This window comes from Dioscorea cayenensis, chromosome 5 (assembly GCF_009730915.1).
Source record: "Dioscorea cayenensis subsp. rotundata cultivar TDr96_F1 chromosome 5, TDr96_F1_v2_PseudoChromosome.rev07_lg8_w22 25.fasta, whole genome shotgun sequence".
NCBI lineage: Eukaryota > Viridiplantae > Streptophyta > Magnoliopsida > Dioscoreales > Dioscoreaceae > Dioscorea > Dioscorea cayenensis.
The window spans coordinates 2,158,272-2,172,192 of record NC_052475.1 but is presented as its reverse complement, the minus strand read 5'-3'; the positions used below and the strand labels follow the sequence as shown (position 1 = coordinate 2,172,192).

At 34.0% G+C, this 13,921-nt stretch overlaps 1 protein-coding gene and 1 pseudogene across 1 annotated transcript; one reads left to right on the top strand and one right to left on the bottom strand.

Moving 5' to 3' along the window:
• Nucleotides 1–637: 637 nt before the first annotated feature.
• LOC120261747 lies at nt 638–1,841 on the bottom strand (annotated as a pseudogene).
• Nucleotides 1,842–4,337: 2,496 nt separating this feature from the next.
• LOC120261736 lies at nt 4,338–8,438 on the top strand. The gene is made up of 5 exons (XM_039269719.1): nt 4,338–4,369; nt 4,455–4,631; nt 5,546–5,638; nt 7,842–8,138; nt 8,273–8,438. The coding sequence occupies exons 1-5, from the start codon at nt 4,338–4,340 to the stop codon at nt 8,436–8,438; spliced, it is 765 nt and encodes a 254-aa protein (XP_039125653.1).
• The last annotated feature ends 5,483 nt before the right edge of the window (nt 8,439–13,921 follow it).

The following is a 13,921-nucleotide window of genomic DNA, read 5'->3' as shown; positions in this document are numbered from 1 at the left end:
ATACACGATTTCACTACATCAGAGAATGCATTGAGAAAGGGGAAATCATGGTCGAGGCTGTGAGTTCGGGAGAACAGAAAGCTGATATACTAACTAAAGTGTTACCAAACATGAAGTTTGTAGCCCTGCGTCAATCATTGGGAGTAAAGGAATTAGAACCTCATAACATGGATTAAGGGGGAGTTTGTGGGTGCATAATCCATACGAGGTTCATTGAATGGAGGGGCAGATATCGTTTAGTCTTATCGTTCCTTAAATTAATGCCAGCAGGACATATTCTACGCCAAAGCACGTGGTTTGCATTCCTTGTTGCATGGTTCCGAGAAGCGGGTATATTAGACGAGATTTGGTGTTAATGCTTCAGATCTCTAGACTGACATTTCTTTATGACATTATCTTTATCTTCGTACTGCTCTTGTGTTGAGTTTTCTTGAGCTTTATCGTTGGGTTTCTTTTGATGTATGAACTAAAAAAATAGTAGAAGAAAAGGGTGTGTGGGGTTTTTTGAGTGCTTGTTTTGTCCCTCTTCCTCCTTGTTGTGTTTCTTGTGTGTGGCACTTGATCTTAACTACAAGTTCAGGCTGTTCCGGAGGACAGATCAGTGACCGCAGCTGAGGAAAGGAAGATCTGGGAAGGTTCAAACCGACACATATGTTGCAGCTTGATGCCAAGGCCATGCATAATTAATTACAAATTTCTGAAAAGAGAAGCTCTCCATCAACTTGTGGAAAAGATTGAACGTTTCACCATCTTCGCTCATTTGCTCCATATTCGGGCACTTCAACAGGCCAATGTAAGCATCAAGATCATGAACACAGGTAGGGTTTTCCATCTCGAAGAAATCAAGAGCAAGCTCAACTCCAACATGTGTATAACATGAGCAACTCCATGGAAGCTCAAACTTCCCCCAAGAACTCTTGAATTTTCATTGAGGAAAACTCAGGGCAGCTTCGTTACCGGCCGGTCATTTACATTCACCACTCTCAAAACTTTAACTCCGAGTTCTTCACACCTCTTCTTGAATTCAGAATTGCCGACTCTCGTCCCTCGAATGATTACACTGTGATTTGTATTTCATTATTGCCATCTCTATTCAGCCTAAGTTCAGCAAGATCATAGCCAAGCAAAGTTGCTAAAGAACTACCCAAGCTATGTCCGGCTAAAGTTATACTCATTTCTTCACCTTTATACTTGTTAATCATTCTTGAAATCTCAGACATTAACTGTTGTCTGCAACTCCCCTGGCTGAACTTACATGTGCTATCATCAGAAGAATAAAGATTGAAAAAACCAGTCTCAACCTGAACTTCTAACCGGTCATCAGTAGGGTCTAACATGGCAGGAGTGAGTGAGCTCATGAAGTTGGCAATCCACTCAGACTGAGTCACCGTTCCCCGGAAAGAAACAAGTATATCTCTTCTGCCCAGTCTCTTTGTTTCCTCATCATTAGAAACCGCGACATAACCGATCCACCGGCCACAGCACGCCGTGCTTTGCATGGGAATGCTGATGTCCGGCGTGGCATAAATATATTTCACAACATTATAGCCAGGTTTCTCCATCCCTACCTCAGCAAACATGTTTTTTCTCCCATACTTGCAATTCAAGTATCGTTTTGAGCCCGGTTCGAGATCGAAAGCCTTGTAACAAGCGCTAACGAACTCACCGTACCTCACTATCTCATCTCTGAGTAAAGGATTCAATGGTTCCATTAGATCCTCCCAATCATCAGTTCCTTGAATCTCCTTCCAAACGCTCGCAAGCACCGGTTTGATTTCCGGCTTCTTTGTTTCTCTCAGTGACGTGGTAGCCACCGTAGTCACAGTAACAGTTTTAGTCATTGGTCGTGACATTAAGACATTAGTAACCTTTGTCGAAATTCTTCGAATACTACTTTCCTTCGCACATAAGTTTAGTTTTGATGTGCAGAGTGAAGAAGCAGCCATGTTTGGTTATGATGGAAAGCTAAAAGATCTTGAAGTCTTTGAAGAGGGAAGAAGAAGAAGAAGAAGAAGAGCAAGAGAGAAACTTGAAAATATAAGGAGTGAATGAGAGGAGTTGAATATATATATATATAGAGAGAGAGAGAGAGAGAGAGAGAGACACACACATGGTTTGACTGCTCTAACATATGTTATTTTAGTGGCGGGATGGGACCCCAAAGAAAATATTTTTATTGAACCTTTTGTGCTTTTGCGGCTCAACTTTAGAGAGAGAAATATATACATATAATTTATGTTATTTAAATATATGAAATTATAAATATGAGTTTGGAGATAGAAAGAGAAAGAATGGGGATGTAATTATTTTCAATAGTTTCATGGTTGAAGCATACGGTTCCGATGAAAAGGTTGTCTTTTGACAAATAATGAGCAACGTGTATAAAAGTTATAAAACTATTAAAAGGTTGTGGGCCTTTGAAAATATTTTATTTTAGTTTTTTATTAGGGGATGAATTGAAGGGTGCCTTTTATTTATTTATTTATTTATTTATTTTAATTGGGAAATGGAAAGGTATGACTATGGAACTTCAAAGCGGAGTGATGGGGAGATCTTGGCTGTTGATTTTGTGTGGGCGATGTGATGGGTTGTGTGGACCGTGGATGTTGATAATGTGATTTTGTTTTGTCAAGCTTCTTCTACTTTCAGTCGGACCTGTTTTTTTTTTTCTCTCTCTGAACCGTGAGTTTCATACTTTCACTCGTTGTTATTATTATTTTTTACTTTATATAGATATATATATAGTGAAATGTCAGAAATCATCACTGTAATGTGTTTGAAAATTATTATAATTAGCTTACAATATATGGTTTTTTTTTTTAATAAAATAGATAAATTATTGTTTTATTAAAAAAATAACAAAAAGCCAAAACAAACAAACCATGAAACAAACAAAAAACAAAAAGAAAAAGCTATAATATGAATTAAAATTTACTTTTTTCCTTATGGTTAGTAGATTTACTTTTTTTCCCTAGGGTGATTGTTATTAAAAAAATCCAAATTTAATGTAATTATTATAATTAGCTTACAATATATGGTTATTTTTTTTTAATAAAATAGATAAATTATTGTTTTATTAAAAATAACAAAAGCCAAACAAACAAACCATTAAACAAACAAAAAACAAAAAGAAAAAGCTATAATCTGAATTAAAATTTACTTTTTTCCTTATGGTTAGTAGATTTACTTTTTTTCCCTAGGGTGATTGTTATTAAAAAAAATCCAAATTTAATGTAATTTAGATATTTTTAAATAATTACAAAGAAAAATCTTGTGATTTTACCAAACAAAAAAAAATGTATGTTCTGATTTTTTCTATTTATAATTTATGTGTTTTATCCAACCATTGGATAGTCCAATGGTATGACATCTAAATATAAGGAGGAGCTCAAGGGTTCAAATCCCTTCCTTGACATTACTGTCCACCAACTATTCATACACCTAAATATTCATATAAAAAAGACGCTTGTCGTCTATTATTCAAAAAATTAAAAAAAAATGTTAACTATATACCAATGTTAAGCTTACTTATATTGTAGGAGGCAATTCAGTTGATTCATTTTAAACTTCATTTGATATAAAAAAAACCTCTTTAGCAGCAAACAAAAGGAACTTAATATTTGGCACACGTTTCTAATTTATAATTTTTTAAAGAGAATAAATGTAAAGTATATCAAATGGGGATTTAAGTAAATTATCATAATTGCTCTTATAAATTAACACAATTAATAGCTTTTTAACTGAATAAAACATAAATTTTTAAATGAAAAAAATAAAAGCATATGCCCTATTTTTTAAAAGTAATGCTATATGGGACGAAAACTTGGTCCGAAACAATAGACCAAAACAATAGACCGAATGACCAACATCTATCCACTCACACCACCCTTGCTGTCTCACCACCAGCATTATCGCCGATGTCACTGCCATCGCCGCCAACGAAGTCGAGATCAAAGCTCCAAACTCCATTGCGGAGCATCAAAGCCTTAACATTTTTCCTTCTCCTGAGAAGGTGGCTAATGGTCTGAGTACTTCTTTCTTCTTTGTGTGGCTCTAAGATCAAGAACACTAGCTTTTTCCGCTACACGCTCCGAAGAAGATCATTGTCTTTTAAGCTTAATCTTTGGAATTGCATTTTGGGTGTTTTTTTTCAAGGAAAACTTGATGTTTTAAGGTGATAAATGAGAAGATAATTCATGGTCTTTGATGAAGAATCAAGGGATGATTTCTCCTCATTCTTTGCATGAACTTGCCTGGTTTTAAATTACCAAACTATGTCTACTTCATCAACATGGAAGAAAAGCAAAAAACATAAACAAATTGATTAGTTGGCAGCGATGACGTCGGCGATGGCAGTGGCGTCAAGCGGGCAGCCGCGGAGAGGGATGAATAGCTGATGATCTCAGCCGCGGAGAGTGATGAATAGCTAATGATCTCGAGTCTGTTGGTGGCAGTGTAAGTGGCGACGTCAGCGACGATGTGCCGGTGGCGTCAAGTGAGAAAGCGAGGAAAGACTTCATGGCGGCGACGGTGGTGACGGGGCATGTGGCGTCAGGCGAGACGACGAGGAAGGGCTTCACAGCGCCGAAAGTGGCGACGTCGGCGACGGTGCCTGTGGCTTCAAGCTTCAGGCAAGACGGCGAGGAATGGCTTCAGAGACAGACGAATATTTGAGAAAAAACGAGTTCTCATTTTTCTCTTGAAGACCAAAGAGAGAAAGTGGGATGACGTGGATGCCACATAGGCATCCACGTCATTCTGCCCGTTGTTTCGGACCAGCATTTCGTCCGATATAGCATTACTCATTTTTTAAAGAATAATGCTATATCAAGCGAACCAGTCACACGAACCAGCCACACAACTGATGTGGCTGGTTCTCTCTCCTCATTATTTTTTTTTAATTTAAAAAGAATGAGAACGACTTTAGTTATCTCTATCACGTGGCTCTCTCTTTCTCTCTCCTGTCTCGTTCTCCCATCTCGATTCCCAGCTACCACATCACCAGCTCCACCGGCGATTATCCTACACCACCAATCCTGACCGCGCCGCCCTTTCCTTCTCTGCTGTGCCCCCGATCAAAGCGGGCACTCCCTGTAATACCCTGAACCTTTGGATACCTGTTGGAAAATATATTCAAGGTATTACTATAGTTGCAGTAAGATTTTTCTACAGAGTAATCTTGTTGAGAAACCCCAAGTGGAAAAAATAAGGACCTAAGTGTAAAAGTTTTTAAAAGATTTTGGGTTAAAGAATAAATGAAAAGGATGGACATGAAATGTTTATGGAAACCGAGGACTGAAAGGTAAGATGGAAGGGATCATTTGGAATATTGTGTTATAATCCAAGGACCATTGGGTAATTTGAAAGGACCTTTTGAGAATATTATTTTTATAATTCAGGGACCATTTGTGAGTTTTTTTCAGGAACTGTTTTGTAAGAAATTATATTTTGAGGGACTAAAAAGTGAATTTCGGCTGAAAAACTTAAGTTGGAGAAAAACTCTAGATTTTGATGGTTCATCTTCTTCTCCATCTTTGTGCTACAGATCTCGAGAGAAGGATGAAGAAATGAGAGGAAAAATAGGATATTTGAGGGTGGAGAACTTGGAGATCGCCGGAGAGAGTTCGCGGAGTCCTTGGTAAGGTTTATTTTGGTTTAAATGATGTATAAATTTTAATTAAAAAAAGCTTGAGCAACCATGCTAAATTTTTAGCTTGTTTTATGAGTTTAGTTTGGTTTTGAATGGTAAAAGCATGGTTTATTGTTGATTGATGTTGAATACTTGAAGTTGTTTGGAAAAAAACCTTATATTTGTGATGAAATTCCTTGAAAATGGAGATGAGATTGCCGGAATCACTGTAGCAATCACTGTAGCACCGAGATTAGGGTTTGGTTTGATTAATTAAATTGATGGTGATGATGATTAATGTGTTAATGATGATGGTTAGATTGAATTGGTTGAGTTAGCCAAGTTGATTTGGTTGAGTTGAGTTGATTTGGTTGAGTTGGGCTTGATCAAATCAAGTTGAAATGGGTTGGGTTTGGTTCAGTTGATTTTAGGTTAAGGGTTTTGGACTGAACCAAGTTGGTTCAATGGATTTTGAATAAGAATTGAATTGGTTCAAGCTGGTTCAGTGAAATTGAGTTTGGTTCAGTGCAATTAAGCTTGGTTCAGGGGAATTAAGATTGGTTCAGATTGGTTTAGCTGTGTTTAGTCTAAACTGAGTTGGTTTAACTGAAAGCCAATTGGACTATGCGAGGTCGGGTTTTAACCGATTGGAGTGAGTGGGCCCAATAGAGAGTTGATTATTATTTTTGTATTTTCTTTTGAGTTTAAATATGTTATTTATTTTTATTATATTATTCTATTAGGTGTTGTTCAGTTTTGGAAGGGAGTTCCAGGTCTAGCAAGAAACCCAAGGAGACCAGGTGAGTTGGTAGTGGCTATTATTTTAAATAAATAAATTATTATTATTATTTTGAAATAATTGTTTAATGGCTAGTATTTTGGAAATAAATGTTTAAGTATTTCATTTTATCATGTTTAATTGCGTATAAGGTCGAAATATACTTATATTTATTTTCCTACGATGTGCCATGATAACCGTATTGATACATCAGTTTTGTATAATTATACGTATTTGTGAATAGTGAAAATACATGTATATGTGATTTAATTATTCAATTCTTGTATTTATTTTTGATGGGTATATATGCTTTGATTTGGAGTAATTTTACGAAACCATGTGAGCATATTAAAGATGTTTTATCGGCGATTGTTAGTAGAATTGGTTTTCATTCCCCGGTATAGGAATGGTATCATGGATCTTTCATCGGTATTATGCATGGTTATACTTTTTGGCATTGGCTTTGTGGAAAAATAATGTTTATTTCCGTGATGTGAATACTTGTCCTGGAAAAGGATCCTGTGTTATGATTTATACATATGGTATTATTGCTATATTTACTTGATGGTTCGACGTGACGGCGGGCTAAGGCCCGACTATCGCAGTAGTGGGTCCCCACGGGCCGACCTTTAGAGGTGGCGTGGTGGACCCGAGTATTGATTTCTACGAGGGCCGCTCGGTGGGAGCGAGAGCCCTCGATCGGATATTCATCGGGTAGCCGGGGTCACCGACCGGGTGAACCGATGGGTCAACGTTAGGGACATGAGTTCCTTGACGGCTCGAACCCTAGCCGTGCCACTGCGAGGGTTTAGAGAGTTTTCTAGACCATGTTATCTCTGGGTGAGTGTTGGGTATTGCTTTATTTTTGAATTTGAGATTTATGTTATATTTTTTTGAATCTGTGATGAGACCGGGACTCTCACAAAATTTGTGTTTTCCCGAGAAAAATCAAATTGATGTTGATTTATGTTGAATTTATGTTTCAAGAGTTCTTTAAGAATTGTATTTTTGCTAGAATTCGGTATTTTTGGAAAAGTTGGAAAAATTATTTGAGCAGATTGGTATTTATATACTTTATATACATTGTATTTAAGTATTTAAAATTATTAAGCCACTACCGACCAACTCGAATGTCGTCAGAGTGCAGGAGAAGGACCCTAGATTGCCTGCTCGACTATAGTGCTAGTCGGGGTTGAGTCCAAGATTGCAGTGGGTCCCATATCTTTCTTTCTATTTATTGTTGTTGTGATCTCAGTAGCGGTTGTACCCGCAAATTTGAGTTATCAGATTCATGGTATTTATGTATTTGAACCCCGTAGTTGGTGTGAAGTTGTAAAATGTGATTTAGTAAGTTTGATTTGGTTTTTGAGAGGCGTCAGTTTCCAGTTAAAAGGGATTTTTAACTGATGGGTGCCACATTTACCTCGGTGGAAGGGGTGGGTGTGACACTCCCCTTTCGGTTCCTAGTCTCTCTCTCTCTCTCTCTCTCTCTCTCCTGTCTCGTTCTCCCTTCTCTTGGTTCCCAGCTACCACATCACCAGCTCACTTTGCGGTCAAAGAGGTGGATATGGGACTGGTCGCGAATCTCGGAACACTGCAGCGGCTTCCCAAGATCGTCGGCTTCGGCAACGCCATGGATCTCGCGCTCACAGCAAAGGCGATGGGGCTCGTTTCCAGGGTTTTCGCCCGACCCGGCAAAGATGGACGAGGGCATCTTCGCACTGGCCAAGGGTAATCTTGTCATTTACGTGCATCGTGATTTGAATTCTTAAATTTTCAATTTTTAATAGAAAAAAAAATAGAGAAGATGAAAGAGATTTGTGGGTGGTGGTGTTCGAGCTAGGCTGCGGCGTGCCACGACGCTGATGGGGGACGAAGGCGGTGATAATGAAGAGCAGAGACATGGCGGTTGAGAATGGGTTGGACTACGTGGCCACGTGGAATGCCGGGATGTTGAGGTCGCGGGGACCTGGAGGAAGTCAGTGCTCTCAAGCTCCAAAAAAACGCAAGCCCAACTTCTCCAAGATGTGATGTTGCTGCTACTGCTCCTTTGCATGGGTTTGTTCAACATTCATATATTTACATGTATTTTAAAAAAAAATAAATTAAGGGGATGGCCTTTGTATTGATATTATTACAAGAAAATACAAGATTGGGTGTACAAGGAGAAATTTCAGATGATTTCATGGCATTCAGACTAACAATATTTGTTGTGCTGAAGTTCTGTATCTTTTGTCTGCCTGTAAACTTTGAGCGTTAAGACAGTGTCACAGTTCCAGATATGCAATAAAATCAAACAAAATACCAATTTATAAGCCTTGCCATCAATCAATAGATTTAGTCAATGCCTTAGCTTAAAACCATCAGTGAGTCGTTATGTACATGCTTAGTGACCAGATAATCAAAGGAAACTCTTGTTCATCTTACTATCAAACCAGCATACCACTACTTGAGAAAATGAAGGATTGAAAAACACAGAGGGAAATTGAAACTCAAGACAACGCAGGAAGAAGACAAAGGAGGGAAATGGAAACGGTTGAGTGTGAAACCATCAATAATGAGGAGAGAGAACAAGACATGAGAGAGAAAGAGAGAGCCACGTGATAGAGATAACTAAAGTCGTTCTCATTCTTTTTAAATTAAAAAAAAAATAATGAGAAGAGAGAACCAGCCACGTCACCACCAGCCACATCAGTTGTGTGGCTGGTTCGTGTGACTGGTTCACTTGATATAGCATTACTCTTAAACCTTCTGAAACTGTAGTGTTTTGTTTTTGTAATTTCTCTTTTTTATATAAATAATTAAAACTATGATTAGCTAATGATTTGATTTTTATTTTAATTACATTAAATTGATTGAGTAATATATAATTGAAATGAATGGTTTCAACCACGTTTGCAATAGAATGATGGTAACTTAGATCACTTCCTTAGCGAGTGAGAGATGAAGGAAAATCGAGATAGGTTCCTATAAGATTGGGTTCCCCCCTTAAAAATCGGACGTGAAGGTTTCCTCTCATCCGGCACAAGTAGTTATACCAAATAAAGAAAGAGAGGTTCTTTCAAAGTTCAATAAAACCCTGCAAAGGCTACTCCTTACTCAAGTTCACAGAGAGGACTAACCTTTCATTAATTCATTCTTCTTTTGACTTTGAGTTTCTAAATTACTTAATTTACAACAAAAAAAGAAAATGTGAAATTATTGAGTAGTTCTATTTCACTCCCCGATGGGGGTTCTTTTCACCTTTTCCTCACGGTACTACTTCGCTATCGGTCACCCAGGATTCAACTCTCTCACAATAACTGACACAAGTGATCTTGCTCACTTTATTTAAATAATAACAACAATTTAAGACTTAATAATATATATTATTCATCTATTTTTTTCTCTTCAAACAACTATCAAACATTCTAAGTTTTTATTGTATTTTTCAATTTAAGTGAATTAATTATAGAGGTATTAATTGGGCGAAGAGGATTCACAGGGATGTATTCTAATGTGGTAATTTATGATTTGAAGGGATAAAGATAAAGATATATATATATATATAAAGATATTTATAGGATTATGATTTTATACATATTTTTATTTTAAAAATTAAATATTTATAAAAATGAAATACTTATTAAAAAAAAAGCCTATAAATTTAATTATTTATAATTTTTTTATCGATTTTTTTTAAAAAAAATCTTTATACCTCCAATTCATCTGTCTAATATGGAGTAATAACTTAAGATATATTTGCAAATAAACCTAGAAAAATTTTAAAATTAAATATATAATTTCATGGGCACCATATATGTATGTATATATGTGTGTCCGTGAGAGAGATTTTTTTAATTATTATTTTTTATTTTTTTTATTTATGATCTATTACTATTATTGGTTTCGGGCCTTGGTCTGCCCAAGGTGACACATCAAGAGCGGGCAACTAAAAAATAAATTCTTAATAATTTTTATAGGGATCTCAAAGTAATTATTGTTATTATAAATATTTGGTCATCCTTAACCCCATGAATATGTAATATTTTTTATTTGATTCATTTTGAGAGGAAGAATGTTAAATAAGATTAGCATGACTAAATTTTGGTATGATTCATGATTAGAATGTTAATCGAGTTCAAATGATAGCATCAGTGAAAGAAAATGATACGACTAGATCCATTCCAAGTAAATGAATAAATATAAATAGAGTCATGTATAGAATAGATTGAAGATTGGCAAGCATGTATGCAGAAGATGGTATGCTGCTTTTGGTCATGGACTGGGCCTATTTTAACTTGGTGGGCTGATGTCAAGATTTAAAAATTTATGAAAACATCAAACGTCAAACTCGTACTAGTGAGAAAATGTTGGTAAATTTGTTTAATTAGATAAATTATTCATCTTGCTTTACAAATCTACAACCTACAAGTGCAAATGTGTAACTATAAAAAAGTTTTTTTTAGGAAAAATGTGGATAACCCACAGGTAGGTCAACTATTGTAGGGGTGCTATAAATTATATATTTCAAACAAAAAAAACACAATATAATTCATAATATATATATATATATATATAAAGATCAATTACTTTAACTCAATCATAAATAAAACACATTATATATTTCAAACAAAAAAAAACACAATATAATTCATAATATATATATATATATATATATATATATATAAAGATCAATTACTTTAACCCAATGGTATGACACCAAAGTATAAGGAGAGGTCATGGGTTCAAATTCCTCCCCCGATAGTACTGTTCACCATACTGTTCATATACTGTTCAGCGCTTGTCGTCTATTATTCAAAAACACATTATGGTTGATTCCTCCGTTTAAAAGTAAATGAAAAATGGTAGATTCAACATGGCATGCTGATGATGTTTATGCAATTATTATAAATTAAAAATAAAGTCATCAGACAAGGAACAACTTTCCAAATCTAAAAAAGGAAAAAATTATTTGAAAAAAAACTTTCCATGAGAGAGAGAGAGAGAGAGAGAGAGAGAGAGAGAGAGAGTAAAAGAACGATTTCAATTAAGATCTTGTTTGTTCTTATTTAACACAGTATTGTCTAATGACAATCTCTAAATCTCTTTCAATTGCGAGGGCACTCACAAAATAACAATGAAATGTTTTCTTCAAGATTATATTTTTTAATATATATATATATATATATATATATATATATATATATATGTAAAACAGAAACTTAGAAAAATTTATGAACGATGTATTTGAAATGATAATAAAAAAAAATTAAAACCAATGATGTATTCATTGTATTGGCATGTCAAATAAAAAATTATTTATTTTAGCACTCTTGATTAAGATAAATTTGTCTGTATTATTATTATTATTATTATTATTATTATTATTATTATTATTATTATTATTATTGACATTTTTGGGCTTACAATAATATGACACTTATTTGGCAATAAATTATGGTATCAATTAAGAAAAGCCAAAACATGCAAGTGTATGCTATTCATGAGTTGAAATAAACATAATGTTATGTGACAAGTGAAAACCATCAATATCTCTTTTATACCTAATCTAAATGATACACTTAGGCTAGTTATATTTGTTCATATCCAAGGATATTCATTTTATAATAATGTTTAGAATAGTTAGACATTTAAAAAAAAAATTAGAATTCACATTTAAAGTAAAACGTTTTGGCAATAATTACGGATTTTCATTTGTGTGTTAGTCACCAAATAGCTGTGAGACCCATGCATAATTGCATATAATACATATAACTTTTAATTAGACCTAATAAGCAAACTTTGTTCGGATCTAATGCATTGCAAAAAATAAAAATAAAAAAATAAAAAAATAAAAAACCGTCAACCCTCATCCTTATATCTCTAGGATGCCAAACCTAGTTAAACTAAAGATATAATAACTGAATTCTAAATAAAAAAATAAAACAAAAATTATCTACCAATAAGATAAATTAGTCACCCTTGATTAATTTCCCATATGATCAAAGATGGTTCATTAGTCACCCTTTGAAATATGGGACTAGATCCCAGTTCGAATCGTAGAATCAAACCGGAACCGACACTATTGGGAACTGAACAGTAAAAATAGTTCCGGTTGCAAACCGAAACATTGAACCAAAACTTTAAGGTTTGGTTAAGATTCTTATGAGTTGAAAATCAGAACCTAACCGCAGGTTCTGGTTCTATTTTTATTTTTTTAATAAAATATATATAATATAATTTTTTATATTTTTTAATTAATTGGAACCAAATTATTTAGAACCGGAACCGTATTGGAACCGATCCTAGAACCAGAACCTTAAGACTATGGTTTGGTCCAGGTTCTATAGTTTATAAAATCGGTACCGGCGGTTTCGAACCGAAACTGAACCGGAACTGAACCGTGGTCAAGTCTACATGGGACCCTTGATGCATCCCTATAGGGAACATGAGATCCATTTAGGGTTTGGGTTGGGTCCATAATACAACAAGTTTGTCAATTATTGACATATATAATAATATCATAAAATAATATATTTTTATTGCTAAAAATATTTTGTAATATTTTTTTGCCGTCACCATATTTCATCACCTTTGCTCTGTTGCTAAAAGGTTAATGTAACTATTTACATGTTAATCACACAATGATACCTTTTATATGACAAAATTATTATATGTTACCAATTTTATAATCATTAGTGACATGCATTTTTATTACAAAACTTTTTGCCAATATGTCATAAAATGTTATGAATTGTCAGTAAATATAAGGTAAATTTTTATCATTTGTGACATTCCTTTAATTTTCAAATAATAAATAACAAAAATATTTGTCATATTTTTTAATAAAATAACATCATAAAAATATTGAATGTCACTATATATATATTTTTGTAAAATAATATAATATTTAGTGATAAACATCTATTTTGGTGATGATGAAAATACGTCACTAATAAAAATAATAATTTCATCATTAAATGCATTAATCATGCAATTAAGACGATAAAAACATAGATGTCACAAGAAAAGAAAATAAAGACTTGTAGCATACATAGTTGTTAAAAAATATATCATAAATTAATTTTTTTATAATGTCACGATTATTTGAATATTATATCATTTATGATACTTTTGTAGTGTCAAACAATCATGTTTGTTTGATATATTTGTCACGTGTTTTAATCAATATTTTTTGATAAAATATATAAATTATAAAAATTATAATTGATAATAATATATTATAGATAGAATTAAATCAATATTGTTATTAAAAAAAGAAAAGTAATACAATTATCATAATTTACGGTCATAACCTAACCTCATGGATAAATAATTTAAATATTCTAAAATATTCCAATAATATTAAAAACCTAGAATTCTTATGTGGTACTAAAGACATTTTTTTCGGTTTTGTCATTTTTCCGAGTGTATTGTAAAGTTTTTTTTTAGTTGGAGGAGTTTGCAGTTGTAGAGTAGTCATTTTGGTCGTTTTTCAATCTAAAAGTGCGAGCACGCCCGTGTGTAAGCCA

What these genes read in the sequence shown, in the direction of transcription:
- LOC120261736 (XM_039269719.1), top strand. Translation starts at nt 4,338, where the DNA reads ATGACGTCGGCGATGGCAGTGGCGTCAAGCGG. An exon ending in CCTGTGGCTTCAAGCTTCAG is followed by an intron (nt 4,632 to 5,545) that starts GCAAGACGGCGA and finishes TTTGTGCTACAG; the next exon opens with ATCTCGAGAGAAGGATGAAG. An exon ending in CATCTTCGCACTGGCCAAGG is followed by an intron (nt 8,139 to 8,272) that starts GTAATCTTGTCA and finishes GCCACGACGCTG; the next exon opens with ATGGGGGACGAAGGCGGTGA.